Genomic DNA, 16,450 nt, shown 5'->3' with positions numbered 1-16,450 from the left:
CTAGGAGACTTGAGGACAGACCATATCACTGGATCATTTGCAGGCATTTTCACAAACAAGCCTGGATTGTTACAACCCCACTGGGTGGCTAGATCCAGAGGAACAGCAGCATTCACAATAGTTTGGCTCTCAGGGACTCCTACTCTGAGGGAAAGGGGCAGTGCATCATATTAAGGGAGCACCCTGTGGGGCAAAAGAATCCACACAGCAGGCCTTGAGTCCCAGAACTTTCTGCTAGTGGGAAGTTTCTTTTAACAGAGGCACAGCTGCAGCGCTGGGCTCAGCAGGGAAAGTCTGTAACTCTACCCCAAAACAGTCAGGCAGCCCTGGTGCTCATTCATGGTCTTGGAGAAGGGGATTTCTTTTCCTCCTTGTCCACCACTGCAGGCATAGCTGCAACTTCTCTCACAGAAGCTCTGTATGGGTGTACCTATTGACAGACTTTCTGGATGTCTGCTTCCTCACAGAAGAACTGCCCTCAAGGTTCAGGCTTGCACGAGGGGTAGATGCATAATCTCTAACTACTTGGAATATCAACATTCCTGCAGATGAAAATAGGTGCCTATCTGATCTGAATAGCTGGAACACTGGTTTAGGAGTGTGACTGGGAGGTGGATTGTTTTTGTGCTTGCCTGGCATGGAAGCTGAGGTGGCTTCCACTTTTTCCCCCAATAAGTCCTGAGTTCATTACACTGAGAGCTCCCCTAGCCACCTCTGTCAAGGTTGGGACCTCTGCCGATCACTGGGTATTGCATTTACCCACCTGCTTTAGCCAAAACCGGTTACTATTCATGGACACCTCTCCTACTGGCCTGAACCTGAACTCTTCAAACCAGTACATAAAATACTGGGGAAAAAAGTTAATTTAAAAATGCACACCACAGGGGAATGAGATAGGCTTCAAGAGACCTCTGCCATTTCAGCCCCATAGGAGACAGTGAACTTGCTTACACACCGAGCACATGGCTACTACAACGAGCCTCTGAGGAAACCGTAATACAAACTGTCTACAACCAAGGAACTCATACAGACTATTCACCGTTAAAGCCACCAGAGCTGACTTAGGCTACAAGAAACAATAATTATTAAAGTCTAATTCTTAGAGGATAAAAAAAATTTGAAGAAACACAGTCAAATCAAAATGAAATCCAAGAATAATTAGAGGAAATGGTCTACCCAAATGAGAAGGAACCAGAAAAATAATTCTGGCAATATGACAAAAGAAGGTTCTACAACACTCCCAAAAGATCGTACTAGGTCTCCAGCAATGGATCCAAACCAAGATGAAACTTTGAAATACTAAAGAATTCAAAAGATTGATCAAGCTACTCAAGGAGATATAAAAGAAACATAGAAGAACAACATAAATAAGTTTTAAAAACAATTCAGAATATGAATGAAAAATGTTCTAAGGAGATGGATATTTTAAAGAAAAACCAATCAACTTCTGGAAATGAAGGACACATTAAGGGAATTACAAAATACAGTGGAAAGTTTCAACAGTAGACTAGACCAAGCACAAGAAAGAATTTCAGAGCTCAAAGACAAGGCTTTCAAATTAACTCAATCAGACAAAAACAAAAAGGAATTGAAGGAAATGAACAAAGTCTCAAAGAAATATAGGATTGTGGTGAAAACTAAAAATAATTGGTGTTCCTGAGGGAGAAGAGAAAGCAAAAGCTTTGAAAAACTTATTTGAAAAATAATTGAGGAAATTTTCACTGGCCTTCTTAGAGATTTAGATACCCAAACACGAGAAGCTCAAAGAACTCCTGGGAGATTCATTGCAAAAAGGACATCATCAAGGGATATAACCATCAAGCAGAATATACATTCTTTTCATCAGCATGGAATATTCTCCAAGATAGACCATATGATAGGACACAAGTCTCAAACTTTTTAAAATTGAAATCATATCAAGTATCTTCTCAGACCACAGAACAAAACCAGATATCAATTCCAAAAGGAATCTTCAGAACTACAAATACATGGAAATTAGTCTGCTCCTGAATGATTTTTGGTTTAACAATGAAATCAAGATGGAAATTTAAAAATTCTTTGAAATAAATGATAATAGTGACACAACTTACCAAAACTTCTGGGCTACAGCAGAAGCAGTGCTAGAAGGAAAGTTTTTAGCACCAAATGCCTACATCAAAAAGTCTGATAGATCACAAATTGACAACCCAATGTCACCTCAAGGAACTAGAGAAACAGCAAAAAAACAAAACTCAAAGAGCTAGCAGAAGAAAAGAAATAACAAAGATCAAAGCGGAACCAAATGAAATTAAAACAAAAAAAATATGAGATCAATGAAAGAAAAAATGGTTCTTTAAAAAGATAAACAAAATCAACAGACCATTATCTATATTAACCAAGAAAATAAGAAGATGGAAGATGTAATCTCAACTAGAAATTAAAATGGAGACATTACCACTGACACAACAAAAATACAAAAGATCATTCAAGACTACTATGAACACTTCTATGCAAACAAACTAGAAAATCTAGAGGAGATGGATAAATTTCTGGAAACATACAACATTCCTAGATTAAGAAAGAAAGAAATAGAAACCCTGAAGAGACCAATAACAAGCAGTGAGATTGAGTCAGCAATAAAAAAAACAAATGCCAACAACAAAAAAATCCTAGGGCCAGATGGATTCACAGCTGAATTCTACCAGACATTCATAAAAGAGCTAGTACCAATTCTACTGAAACTGTTCCAAAAGATTGAGAAAGAGGGAATTCTTTCTAACTCATTCTGTGAAGCCAATATCACCCTGATTCCAAAACCAGGAAAGGACATCACGAAAAAAGAAAACTACAGACGAATATCCCTGATAAACACAGATGCAAAAATCTTCAACAAAATACTAGCAAACCAAATCTAACAGCACATCAAAAAGAAAATACACCATGATCAAGTGCATTACATTCCAGGGATGCAGGGATGGTTTAACATATGAAAGTCAATATAAGTGATACATCACATAAACAGAATTAAAAACCATATGATCATCTCAAGAGATGCAGAAAAAGTATTCATTAAAATACAGCATCATTTTATGATTAAAAAAACATCAAAAAAGTAGGCATGGAAGGGACATACCTCAAAATAATAAAAGCCCTATATGAAAAACCCTCAGCCAACATTATATTGAACAGGGAAAATTTGAAAGCATTTCCCCTAAGAACTGGAACAAGAAAAGGATGCCCACTCTCACAACTTCTGTGCAACTTAATACTGAAAGTCCTAACCAGAGCAATCAAGCAAGAGAAAGAAATAAAGGGCATTCAAATTGAAAAAGAGGAAGTCAAACTATTGCAGTTTGCTAATCATATAATGTACCTAGAAAACCCTGAAGACTCCTAGACTTGATAAACAAATTCATCAAAGTCTCAGGTTACAAAATCAATGTACACACATCCATAGCACTGCTATATACCAACAACTTCCAAGTTGAGAATCAAATAAAAAACTCAATCCCTTTTACAATAGCTGCAAAAAAAGAAAAAAAAAAAAAAAACTAGGAATATACTTAACCAAGGAGGTAAAATATCTCTGCAACGAGAACTACAAAACACTGCTGAAAGAAATCATAGATGACACAAATGGAAGCACATCTCATGCTCATGGATTAGAAAAATTAGCATTGTGAAAAAGACCATGCTACTCAAAGCAATCTAGAAATTCAACGCAGTTCCTATCAAAATATCAAATCATTTTTCGCAGAATTAGAAACAATCCTAAAATTCATATAAAACCAAAAAAGAGCACAAATAGACAAAGCAATCCTAAACAAAAAGAACAAATCTGGAAGCATCACATTACCTGACTTCAAGTTATACTGCGAGAATATAGTTACTAAAACAGCATGTTATTGGTATAAAAACAGATACATAGACCAGTGGAACAGAATAGAGAACCCAGAAATAAAGCCAATACTTACAACCAACTGAATTTTGACAAAGCATACAAAATCGTCATTTGGAGAAAGAACACCCTATTTCATAAATGGTGCTAGGAAAACTGGATAGCCACACATAGAAGAATAAGACTGGATCTGTATCATATACAAAAATCAACTCAAGATGGATCAAGGACTTAAATCTAAGACCAGAAACCACAAAAATCCTAGAAGAAAACATAGGAACTAAAAGTAGATCTACCATTCAATTCAGCAATCCTACTACTGGTTATCTACCCAAAGGAAAAAAGGTCATTATATCAAAAAGACCCCTGCATGTTTATGCTTGTTTCAGCACAATTCACAATTGCAAAGATATGGAACTAACCTTAATGCCGATTGACTAATGAGTAGCTAAAGAAAATGTGTTATATATACACCATGGAATACTAGTTAGCCATAAAAAAGAATAAAATAGTGTCTTTTGCAGCAGCTTGGATAGAGCTGGAGGTCATTATTCTAAGTGAAGTAACTCAGGAATGGAAAACCAAATACCCTATGTTCTTACTTATAAGCAGGAGCTAAGCTATAGATATGAAAATCATACAGAATGGTATAATGGACTTTGGAGACTCAGAAGGAAGAGGGTAGAAGAGGACGAAGGATAAAAAACTACACACTGGGTACAATGTACACTACTTAGGTGACGGGTGCAGTAAAATCCTAGACTTCACCATGGATGAATACAATTCATCCATGTTACCAAAAACTACTTGTATTACAAAGGCTACTGATATTTTTAAAATATTTTTAAAAAGAATTCCAATACAGAAAATGGAAGAGGACAGAATACTTCCAAACTCATTCTCCAAGGCCAGTGTTACCCTGAGACCAAAACCATACAAAAACACACCAAAAAAGAAAATGACAGGCCAATATCCCTGATCAACATTGATGCAAAAATCCTCAACAAAATACTAGCAAATCAAATTTGACAACACATTAAAAATGTGACCAAGTGGGATTTATACCAAGGATGCAAGGACAGTTCAATGTACACAAATCAATATGATACATCATGTCAACAGAATGGACAAAAACCATACGATCATTCCAATTTATGTTGAAAAAGCATTTGATAAAATTTAACATCTCCGTGATTGAAAAACTCTCAAAACACTGAATACAGAAGGAACATACCTCAATCCAATAAAAGCGATATATGACAGACCCACAGCTAGTTTCACACTGAATGAAAAAAAACTGAAAGCCTTTCCTCTAATAGCTGGAACAAGAAAAAGATGGCCACTTTCATTTCTGTTACTCAACATGATACTGGGAGTCCTAGAGAGAGAAATCAGACAAGAGAAGGAACTAAAGGGCATCCAAACAGGAAATGAAGTAGTCAAATAATCCTTGTTTGCCAATGATATGATCTTATATTTGGAAAAACCTAAATACTCCACCAAAAAACTGTTAGAACTGATCAACAAATTCAGTAAAGTTTCAGGATGCAAAATCAACATTTAAAAATCAGTAGCATTTCTATATGCCAACAGTGAACAATGTGAAAAGGAAATCCAGAAAGTAATCCCATTTACAATAGCTGTAAATAAAATAAAATACTTAGGAATAAACTTAATCAAAGAAGTGAAAGATCTCCACAATGAAAACTATAAAACACTGGTGAAATACATTGAAGAGGACACAAAAAAATAGAGACATATTCCATGTTCATGGATTGGAAGAATCAGTATTGTTAAAACATCCGGCCGGGCGCGGTGGCTCAAGCCTGTAATCCCAGCACTTTGGGAGGCCGAGACGGGCGGATCACGAGGTCAGGAGATCGAGACCATCCTGGTTAACACGGTGAAACCCCGTGTCTACTAAAAATACAAAAACTAGCCGGGCGAGGTGGCGGGTGCCTGTAGTCCCAGCTACTCGGGAGGCTGAGGCAGGAGAATGGCGTAAACCCGGGAGGCGGAGCTTGCAGTGAGCTGAGATCTGGCCACTGCACTCCAGTCTGGGCGACAGAGCGAGACTCCGCCTCAAAAAAAAAAAAAAAAAAAAAAAAAAAAAAAATCCACACTACCCAAAGCAATCTACAGATTCAATTCAATCTCTATGAAAACCAATGACATTCTTCATAGAAATAGAAAAAAATCCTAAAATTTACATGGAACTACAAAAGACACAGAATAGCCAAAGATATTCTAAGCAAAAAGAACAAAACTGAAGGAATCATACTACCTGATTTCAAATTATGCTACAGAGCTGTAGTAACCACAACAGTATGGTACTGGCATAACAACAGACACATGGACCAATGGAACAGAATAGAGAACCCAGAAAAACTATTCATCTATAGTGAGCTTTTTTTTTTTTTTTTTTTGAGACAGAGTCGCTTTCTGTCACCCAAGCTGGAATGCAGTGGTACTCTTGGTTCACTGCAACCTCAGCCTCCCAAGTTCAAGCGATTCTCCTGCCTCAGCCTCCCGAGTAGCTGGGATTACAGACATACACCACCATGCCAGGCTAATTTTTGTATTTTTAGTAGAGACGGGGTTTCACCATGGTCTCTAACTCCTGACCTCATGATTCACTCACCTCAACCTCCCAAAGTGCTGGGATTACAGGCGTGAGCCACCACGCCTAGCCAGTGAACTCATTTTTGACAAGTCTCAAGAATATATGTCGGGAAAAGGACAGTCTCTTCAATAAATGGTGCTGGGTAGACTGGATAGCCATATGCAGAAGAATGAAACTAGACCCCTATGTCCCACCAGATACAAAAACCCAATCAAAATGGATTAAAGACTTAAATCTAAGGCCTCAAACTATGAAGCTACTACAAGAAAACACTGGGAAAACTCTCCAGGGCATTGGTCTGGGCAAAGATTTCTTGAGTAATATACCACAAGCATATGCAACCAAAACAAAAATGGACAAATGGGATCACATCGAGTTAAAAAGCTGATGTACAGCAAAGAAAACAATTCATAAAGTGAAGAGACAACCCACAGAACAGAAGAAAATATCTGCATCCTCTCTGACAAGGGATTAATAACCAGAAGATATAAGGAGCTCTAACAACTCTATAGGAAAAAAAAAAAACCAATAATCTGATTTTAAAATAGGTAAAAGAGCTGAATAGACATTTCGGCAAACAAGCATATGAAAAGGTGCTCAGCATCATTAACCATCAGAGAAATGTAAATCAAACTTCAATTATATATCATTTCACCAGTTAAAATGGCGTGTCTCCAAATAACAGGTTAATAACAATGCTGGTGAGGATATGGAGAAAAGCGAACCCTCATACACTGTTGATGGGAATGCTAATTAGTACAACCACTATGGAGAACAGTTTGGAGGTTCCTCAGAAAACTAAAAATAGAACTACCATATGAGCCAGCAATCCCACCGTTGGATGTATATCCAAAAGAAAGGAAGTTAGTATATCAAAGAGATGTCTGCACTCCTATGTCTGTTATAGCACTGTTTACAATAGCTCAGATTTGGAAGCAAACCTAAATGTCCATCAACAGATGAATGGAGAAAGAAAATGTGATACATATACACAATGGAGTACTATTCAGCCATGAAAAAGAATGAGATCCTGTCATTTGCAGCAACATGGATGGAACTGGAGGTCATCATGTTAAGTGAAACAAGCCAGGCACCAAAAGACAAACTTCACATGTTCTCACTCATTTGGAGAAGCTAAAAATTCAAACAATTAAACTCACTGAGATTGAGAGTGGAATGATGGTTACCAAAGGCTGGGAAGGGTAGTGGGAGGCAGGGGAGAAGTGCAGATGGTTAATGCGTACAAAAAAATCGTTCAGGCCGGGCGTGGTGGCTCATGCCTGTAATCTCAGCACGCTGGGAGGCCGAGGTGGGCGGATCATGAGGTCAGGAGATCAAGACCATCCTGGCTAACAGAGTGAAACCTCGTCTCTACTAAAAATACAAAAAATTAGCCGGGCGTGGTGGCAGGCGCCTGTAGTCCTAGCTACTGGGGAAGCTGAGGCAGGAGAATGGCGTGAACCTGAGAGGCGGAGGTTGCAGTGAGCCGAGATTGCGCCACTGCACTCCAGCCTGGGCGACAGAGCAAGACTCCGTCTCAAAAAAAAAAAAAAAAAAAAATCATTCAATAGAATGAATAAGATCTAGTATTTGATAGTACAACAGGGTGAGTACAGTCAACAACTTATTGTACATTTTAAAATAACTAAAAGAGTGTAATTGGATTGTTAGTAACCAAAGAAAGGATAAATGCTTGAGGTGATAGATACCCTATATACACTAGTGGGATTATTACATATTGTATACCTATATCAAAACCTCATGTATCCCATAAATATATACCCCTACTATATACCCAAAAAACTTCAAAATTAAATTTAAAAGAAAATAAATCTATCCCCTATATATTGACAATAGGGTAGACAAGGAATTGTTCATCTCAATCTGAGATGCACACCTCCACCAGAGTGCTATTACCTTCATGTAAGGCACTAACTCACTTATTCAAGAAATAGGTACTAAATCCATGCTATGTGCCTGGCACTGCGCTTATCTGTACTTACCAATAGAAACTTCAAAGCTGATGGGTTTATCTCCAATCTTCCGGTCAATCATGGTAGCTTCAAAAATGCTCCAAAGAGTAAAAATTCCTCATTTTTTTCTGGTACAATCTACAGAAAGAAAACAAAATTATTAGGCAGAACTGGCTTTTTCTCTCATTAGGAAGCTGATTTTGTGATGCTGGCCTCATCCAGCATAATTTATAAACATTTGGGTCTGTTTCAGCCTGAAATGGCACAGCATTTCCCCCCAAATCAAATGGATGAATCAGGATCTGCAAACTGCAGATCCAAATTTAGTCATTCATCTACAATGATGCCGTCTCAACCTTCTGAGCTTCTACCTTAAAACAAAACTCTTCTTATGTTAACAAATAAACTTGGTGTGCACATGTTTCTAGGATGCCGCTGGTGAAACACGGGTTTGGAATGACCTTCTGGAGATTGGGGTTTCAGAAAACAGAAAATCAAAGACAAGAAACAGAATTACAGTATAAAATCCTCACATTTGAGCCTCACTTTATGGCTTACACAGGGTAGTCAGATACAGTATGTTATTTGTTCCACCTTTCAACCTTAAGAGGCCAAAATTTGGATCATTCCCATTTAACAGATAAGAAAACTGAGGGAACTAAAGCTTGAGGTTGTCAAGTAATTTTCCCAAGTACACTCATCACAGACCCAGTGCTTTTTAAACTCAAACATGTATTAACCCAATGCATTAACACTGACCAGAATCAAACCTTACTTCCCCAAATAAGCAAGCCCAGATAAAAAGAAACAGCAGATTGGTCACACCTATAAGCACTGGCCAATCATGTGTATCCAGGGTGGGTTACATGCACTGTGGGTGCTGCTGTGAAGGGTACATAGGTCCCAGAATCACAGGTGCCTTCATATTCAAAAGGACCTTAGAGTTCATCTACTCCAACCTCTACCTTTTACCCGAATAAACTCATGCTCAGAGATACTAAGCAGCTTCTCAAGGTCACACACAGCAAAGTAAAGTCAGCCAAGACTCAAGGCCTGGTTTCCAACAAGGCTGCCTTCTCAAGAAGCCCACAGTCTGGAAGACTAGACTATAACAAGTCATAAGACAATAGTCATCACAAGGGAATACACAATTATTTGCAAATGACTCTTATTGACAAGGAAAAAGGCTGATGCTTCAGGGAGTGGATGTTGCTGGATCCACTGACACAGCATTACATTTCTGAGCTAAGAGGCCAAGTCAACTGGAGCCATACATTCTGTGCTTCCTGGTTTTGCAACTGGATTTGTTGAACTCTGCAGAAATGGCCATAAGGACAATCTAAGGAAATAAAGCAATTGTGGCCCCAGGGATCAAGAGCTCCATTGAGTCGAGAGCCCTAGACAGGTGCCTCAGAGAGCCAAAGGGTTTCCATACCATTAGGTGAATGATACCCCCTTCTTTTATACAGAAGCTACTGTGATGCCAGTCTTCCTAGGAAATGTTCCTTGTGACCAGAAAATGTCGAACAGGGTGAGGCTCAGTGCTGGATCTTAGTCATCTAGCATACCCTCCTCCTACCACTCTATCCACTGACTGTTAACTAGCCTCCTATCTCACCTTCCTGAGGCTGAGTTTACTCTCTAGGAGGAAGTTAAATACCATGGAGAGAACCTGGGTGTGGTGGCACACACCTGTAGTGTCAGCTACTCGGAAAGCTGTGGCAGGAAGATCATTTGAGCCCAGGAGTTTGAGGCCAGCCTGGACAACATAGCAAGACCCTGTCACTAAAAATAAAAACCACAAAACAAGGAACTACTAAGAGACCTGGAGGGAATGTAGGCCATGTAGCCGAGAGAAGAATTTCAGGATCCAGAGCCAGACAAACAAATCCTTCTTCAAATCTCAACCCTTCCACTCCCAGGCTGATTGACTTTAAGCAAATCATGTCTATTCTCTGGGTGTCATGTTCCTCACCTGTGAAATAACCACCATCATTGGGCTTTCAGGGAGGAGAGGGGGCAGAAATGATATCATTCATGTCAAGCACCTAGTAAAAAGCCTATACTTATCACCATAAATGGCAGTCAAAATAAGTATTTCAGCAGGGTAGAATTGATGTCTTAATTCCACTCATCCTACAAGGTTTAACTCAAATGTCTTTCCATTCTGGAAGCACATCTCAGCTCCTCAAGCTGGTAAAATGATGATAGGTAATGTTTACCGACCTCTTACTATGTGTGAGATATGGTATTAAGAATTTTTCCCACATTATATCCTGCGATTTCACAACTACACCAGGAAAGAGGCATTTGTACTTTACTCACTCACAGACGATGGCACTGCAGTCTAGTGAGATATTAAATCTGCACCCAAAATTATTAAGCATATCTAAAATTTATTGAGCACTATGTATGAGGCTCTGTTCTGAGCATTTTTGCATCTATTCATTTATCAAATCCTTAATAAGAGGCTGAGAAGCAAGAGGTTATTCTTGGAAACAAGCATAAGGAGGTTAAGTCACTTACTCAGATTCAAATGCAGGTAATGTTTCTTCAGGGGCCAAGCAGTAACCACTGCACCATACTGTCACAATTTACATCCAGCTATCTTACTTGGGGGCTTGACGTTTTAATAATTATACTTCACTCACTCCAGGAAACAAGAGCACTTTATCTGTACCTCCTTAAAGCTCTTACCACTTTCTACTTCCTGTTACATTTGTATTTTATACCTCTCCTTCTATATCATAAACTCCATGGAGTTAGGCTCTATTTTTATTCTTACCAATATCGAGGATGACATTTAAGTAAGAAGCTAGTCAGTGTGTTCACAGAATTTTAAAAATGAACTCATTTTTAGATTGGCTACGATCTGTGAAAATTTGGCACAGGGGAGATAAGCTTTGACGGGTAATGAGGGTGAGTTGACAAAGTCAGCATCATGGGATCTCTCAGCTGTCCAGATGGGTAATGAAGGTACAGCTGCAGCTGGGGAGATTGGAGCTTGAGAACCAGTTGAAAAAGAGGATGCCGCAGGAAAGGGCATCATCATGTTGATGAGGGTGAGCCATGAGCTGTTCAGGTGTGAGGAAGGTTGAAGCCCAGTGTGGTGGCTTTAAAATATATCCACAAATGCTTTGCTAATCTTCCCTTCAAAAAGTGAAGCCTAATTCTCCTCCCTTTGAGAATGGGCTGGACTAAATGATTTATTTCTAACAAACAGAACATAGCAGATATGTCAATGTGTGACTTCTGTGGCCAGGTCATGAAAGACAGTTTCAGCCTTGCTCCCTCTTGGATCACCTGCTCTGGGGAAGGCCAGCTGCCATGTCACAGGATCCTCAAACAGTCTGTAGGAGGAGCCACAGAATGAGGATGAGGCCTCCTGCCAAGAGCCAACAAAGAATCACAGTTTCCTGCCATGTGAGGGAGCCATCTTTAAAGTGGGTTTTCCAGCCACAGTCAAACCTTCAGATCACGACAGCCCCTGCCAACGCCTTGATGGAAACTTCATGAGATTCGGAGGCAGAACCACAGAGCTACGCTATTGCCAAATTCCTCATCTACAGAGAAAATAAATGTTTGTTGTTTTAAGCTGCCAAGTTTTGAGATATGTTGTCATGTAGCCATAGATAACTAATAAACCCAACAAGATACTGGCCACAAACAAGAAGTCAAGATGAAGAGAGGAGGGAGGGGAAATAAGGGTTTAAACAGTGTCTGAATTTTACCTCTCTCCTATTACCTATTGCACAATAGCCAAGATACACCCCCACAGCCTGTAGAGAAATGTACTTTCTACCCCAAATAAGTTCACAACTTCCCTTTCTTTCTGATAGAATCTACTTCAAGTGTCTTCAGCAAAATATCTTAAAGATATTTCTACTTGGATTAAGAAAATATTTTCCTAGCCTCTTTCTACTTGGCAATCCTTGTCTAGAAAAGAATAGACAGCTCCAACCCACAGCAGGAAAAACGACTACAGGGATAGATGGAGATATCAGCTTAGGTAGCTACTAAGCCACCCACAACTTCTGGTGAAGTTCAAAGTTAAGTCTCCAAAGTTGGCATGTATTCTCAAGAAACACCCCGAAACACAATCCCATATAGATAATGTAAGTTCTAACCATAAGAAACTGGCACACACGTTTTCAGACAATATTTTCCAATACAGTATTTGAGCTCAGAGGAGAGAACTGGGGAGGTCCACTAAATTTCCAAAGTCACAAACAGATTGGAAAGCTCTGAATAGCTGCTCCCTGGTGGTGGGAGAAAACCATAGCGACACTGACGACAACAACAACAAATGCATTGCCTGCTTCCTATGTATGTGCTAAGAACTCTGTGAACCATTTTACATGCATTTCCTCATTTAACCCCCGAAGAGGCCTATGGCAGGGTAACTATTAACTATCTCATTTTATTGATGGGTAAACTAAAACATAGAGAGGTGTAGGTATCAGAGACATAACTACAACCCACCCCAAGATTTCTAGCCCTGTGCTCCAACCGCTCACCTACATGGTTTCTTAAAATGTATTAGTGCCACAATAAACATACGTGTGCACAATAGCCAAGACTTGGAACCAACCCAAGTGTCCAACAATGATAGACTGGATTAAGAAAATGTGGCACATATACACCATGGAATACTATGCACCCATAAAAAAGAATGAGTTCATGTCCTTTGTAGGGACATGGATGAAGCTGGAAACCATCATTCTCAGCAAACTATCGCAAGGACAAAAAACCAAACACCGCATGTTCTCACGCATAGTTGGAATTGAACAATGAGAACACTTGGACACAGGAAGGGGAACATCATACTCCGGGGCCTGTTGTGGGATTGGGGAAGCAGGGAGGGGTAGCATTAGGAGATATACCTAATGTAAATGACAAGTTAATGGGTGTAGCACACCAACATGGCACATGTATACATATGTAACAAACGTGCACGTTGCACACATGTACCCTAGAACTTAAAGTATAATAAAGAAAAATTTATTAGATCCCAGCAATAAAAACAAATGCCTCTTCCAAGGCTAAGGTGACCTGCTGCTATACTCCTTTGGACTCTCCAGTCTCTCCTAGAAATGAACAGCTCTGGGATTTCAGGCATCACCTCCCTTCCCCACCCAAAATTATTGCCTAGTCGACCAAGAAGCACACTTCCAGAGGCAGAATTAGCCAAGCTGGGAGCTGGAATCTACCTACCACCGCTACTGACAAAACATGAAGCTCTTTCATTTGCTTAACTGCAAGTTACCATTGATAAACTAAACAGTAGAGAGAATATTCACCATTTGTATTCCTCTTAGAGTCTCAGATCTCTTTCCCATAAGACAGAACTGGGCTGGGAAAGTGCTAACATGCTTCATGGTGAATAATAAGCATTCCCTAAAGTTGTGATTTCCCCCACAGGTTTGGGGTAGGGGAATAGGTTTCTCAATTTCTTATATCCCAGCTTGTCACCTACTCTTCCTCCTCTTCATTCCTCATCCAAAATTATCTCCCATCCGGAGCTTACTCTAAGCTAACACAACTGAACAAAATTAGGCCACAGATAGAGTTTAATCAATCCCGTACCACCCACTCCCACCAACTCCTCCGGAGCACTTTTACTTCTCTTTACTTGGGTTTCCATGGGAATTGTATTTGGGGGAGTGGGGGATTCAAAGGAATTTATCATAGGCAGATGGCTGTGAAGTGTACAAGAGGGGGCAGCGGATCAGCCTCAGAACACAGTGCTGGACCAACACAAATTTTTCAGGGGGAATAAGACATATTCTGACAACACCTTCAGGAACCTGTGGCAGGGGCAGTCACTGCTCTGGTTCACCTCACAGGTAAATTACCATAAAGCAGTGCCCAGACCTACCTCTGGAGGGACATCAAATGGTTCCACCTCCACCTCGGTTGAGTTAGTTTTGTTTGAAGCCTGTTGGGATTTTCCGTCATCAATTTTGTCAGCCTTGTCTTTACCTTTGGAAGATTTGGAGTCTTTGTCCTTGGAAGGTAACTTGAGCTCCTTCAGGGCCTTGGAAAATTTAGATTCCTGTGCCCCTCCTGAGAGGATCTCCACAGCAATTTCTACCAAGATTCTGCCCCTGAATGACACGCCTTCCCCAAAGCCTTCGTTCATTTCCTGGTAGTCATCCATCAGACTGTGGTTCCTGGGTGAGCCATACAGGTTAATCCAGGCAGGCCCAAAGGTGGGCAGAAAGCCTAGAGAGACCCCAGGTTTTAGTTATCTCATTATGCTTTTGCTTTATAAAAGCTGCATACATTCATTTCAAAATGTAGAATATCCAAGAAAGAAAAAGAAAATATTGACAGGATATCCCATCACCAAAAGACAACTATGATTGCCATCTTGCTGTATTTCCTTCTAGTCCTTTTTGCATTCATGTTTACACTTGTTCACAGTTGTACTAATACCATAAATGCCAATCTGCATTCTGTTCTGTTCACTTATTTATCAAATGTTTACTGATTCCCCCATGTTCTCCAGTAGGCTCTATGTTTAGTGCCAGGTACCATGCTAGATACTAAACAGAGCCTGCTGGAGAACAAAGCAGGTGTAAACATTAAACAAATAAATATTTACAGTGCAAACACTATGGAGGAAACACACGTTGTGTTGCAAGAAAAAGTAACAGGCTGATGTAACATAGAGGGGAGTTAGGCAGGCAGAGAACAGAGAGCATGTGTATTCTGGCTAGAGGGAGTAGCATGTGCCAGTTAGAAAGAGTTTGGAGCTAGAGATGAACTCTGGGAGAGTTTGGAGAGGTAGGTGGGTCTTGGGGCCTTGATAAAAGTTTTGTCCTTTATCCTAATAACTACAGAAATGTTTCAAAGGAATTTAAGCAAAGATGTGACATAAACATATATCTTAAGATCACTCTGACTGTTCCATGAAGGGTTGCATGTGGGCTAACTGGTTCGAGGACCACTTCATCATCAAAACTGAAGATCAGTGTCTTGAACTAGGGTGAAGGTAGTGGAGACTGAGATAGGTAAATGTTTCAAGATACGTTCTGAACGTAGAATTAAAAAGACCTGATGATTTGAACTTACTGCTGATATTTTCCCTTCTTAATACATAGTATCTGAGAAAATACAGTGTCTATGGGAACATCTCTATGGCAACATCTCGATGACAGGCAGTTCAGCCTGGTGGCTCTGAAGCCTGAGTTCAAATCTCAGCTTTGTCACATTTAAACTGTGTGACCTTGGGCAGTTTTTAAACTTTCCCGTGTTGCAGTTTCCTCACCTCTAAAAGGGGATGCTAATAGTACCTGTCTTATCTATCAAAATTAACAGAAACCATCAATTGAGTGTTTCACACAGGCCCTTCGGAAGTGCTAAGAATATAGGCTATTCTTATGAAAAAGCAAATACATCATGATCTGCTTAACAGTCCCCCAGTGTTGATAATGAGATGTTTCCATGTATGTTACTATTATGAATAGTTTTATGCCTGCACATTTCCCATCCCCTATTCCCATAAACTGGATTCCAGCCCTCCCTTGAGTCGACTTAAATATAAGAATATTGTATTAAAAAGGATAGAAAGATTTTATGATCCTGATATCTATATTTTAAACCACTGACGTTTATCTTCCTGAATGCCATCAAGATGTTCCTAAAAGGTTGTAAATAAAACATGTTTACATCTAGCTGAGAAATTGTATAGATGAGCCAAGTATGCTTTCTGCATACAGCAATGTTTCCACAATGTAAAGATTTAGACAAAGGTATTTATTTACTGAGGCCTCTCTATGGTATCTGTTAGGGACACAAAAATGTGTAAATCTTGTTCTCTGCTCTTGACACACCTTTAGTCTAATCAAGGAAAAAATTAATTACATTAACTTCATATACAGATGATAGGTGATATATTTATAAGTGTATATATTTGTACATATATGTATGTGTGATTGTATGTATGTAGATATACATGCATGTGCATGTATG

The 16,450-nt window shown here is 39.5% G+C and overlaps 1 protein-coding gene across 1 annotated transcript in view; it reads right to left on the bottom strand.

Annotated features, from left to right (window-relative positions):
- Positions 1-16,450, bottom strand: part of FER1L6 (fer-1 like family member 6) — a 177,417-nt gene that overhangs the window by 137,956 nt on the left and 23,011 nt on the right. The window contains 3 exon segments of the mRNA XM_033202929.1: positions 8,504-8,569; positions 8,572-8,611; positions 14,352-14,698. Coding sequence (XP_033058820.1) covers positions 8,504-8,569; positions 8,572-8,611; positions 14,352-14,698 — 453 coding nt within the window.

Source organism: Trachypithecus francoisi, unplaced genomic scaffold (genome assembly GCF_009764315.1).
Source record: "Trachypithecus francoisi isolate TF-2019V2 unplaced genomic scaffold, Tfra_2.0 Lachesis_group7, whole genome shotgun sequence".
Classification (NCBI taxonomy): Eukaryota; Metazoa; Chordata; class Mammalia; order Primates; family Cercopithecidae; genus Trachypithecus; species Trachypithecus francoisi.
Note: the sequence above shows the minus strand (reverse complement) of the source record. Positions and strands in the feature narration are given on the sequence as shown.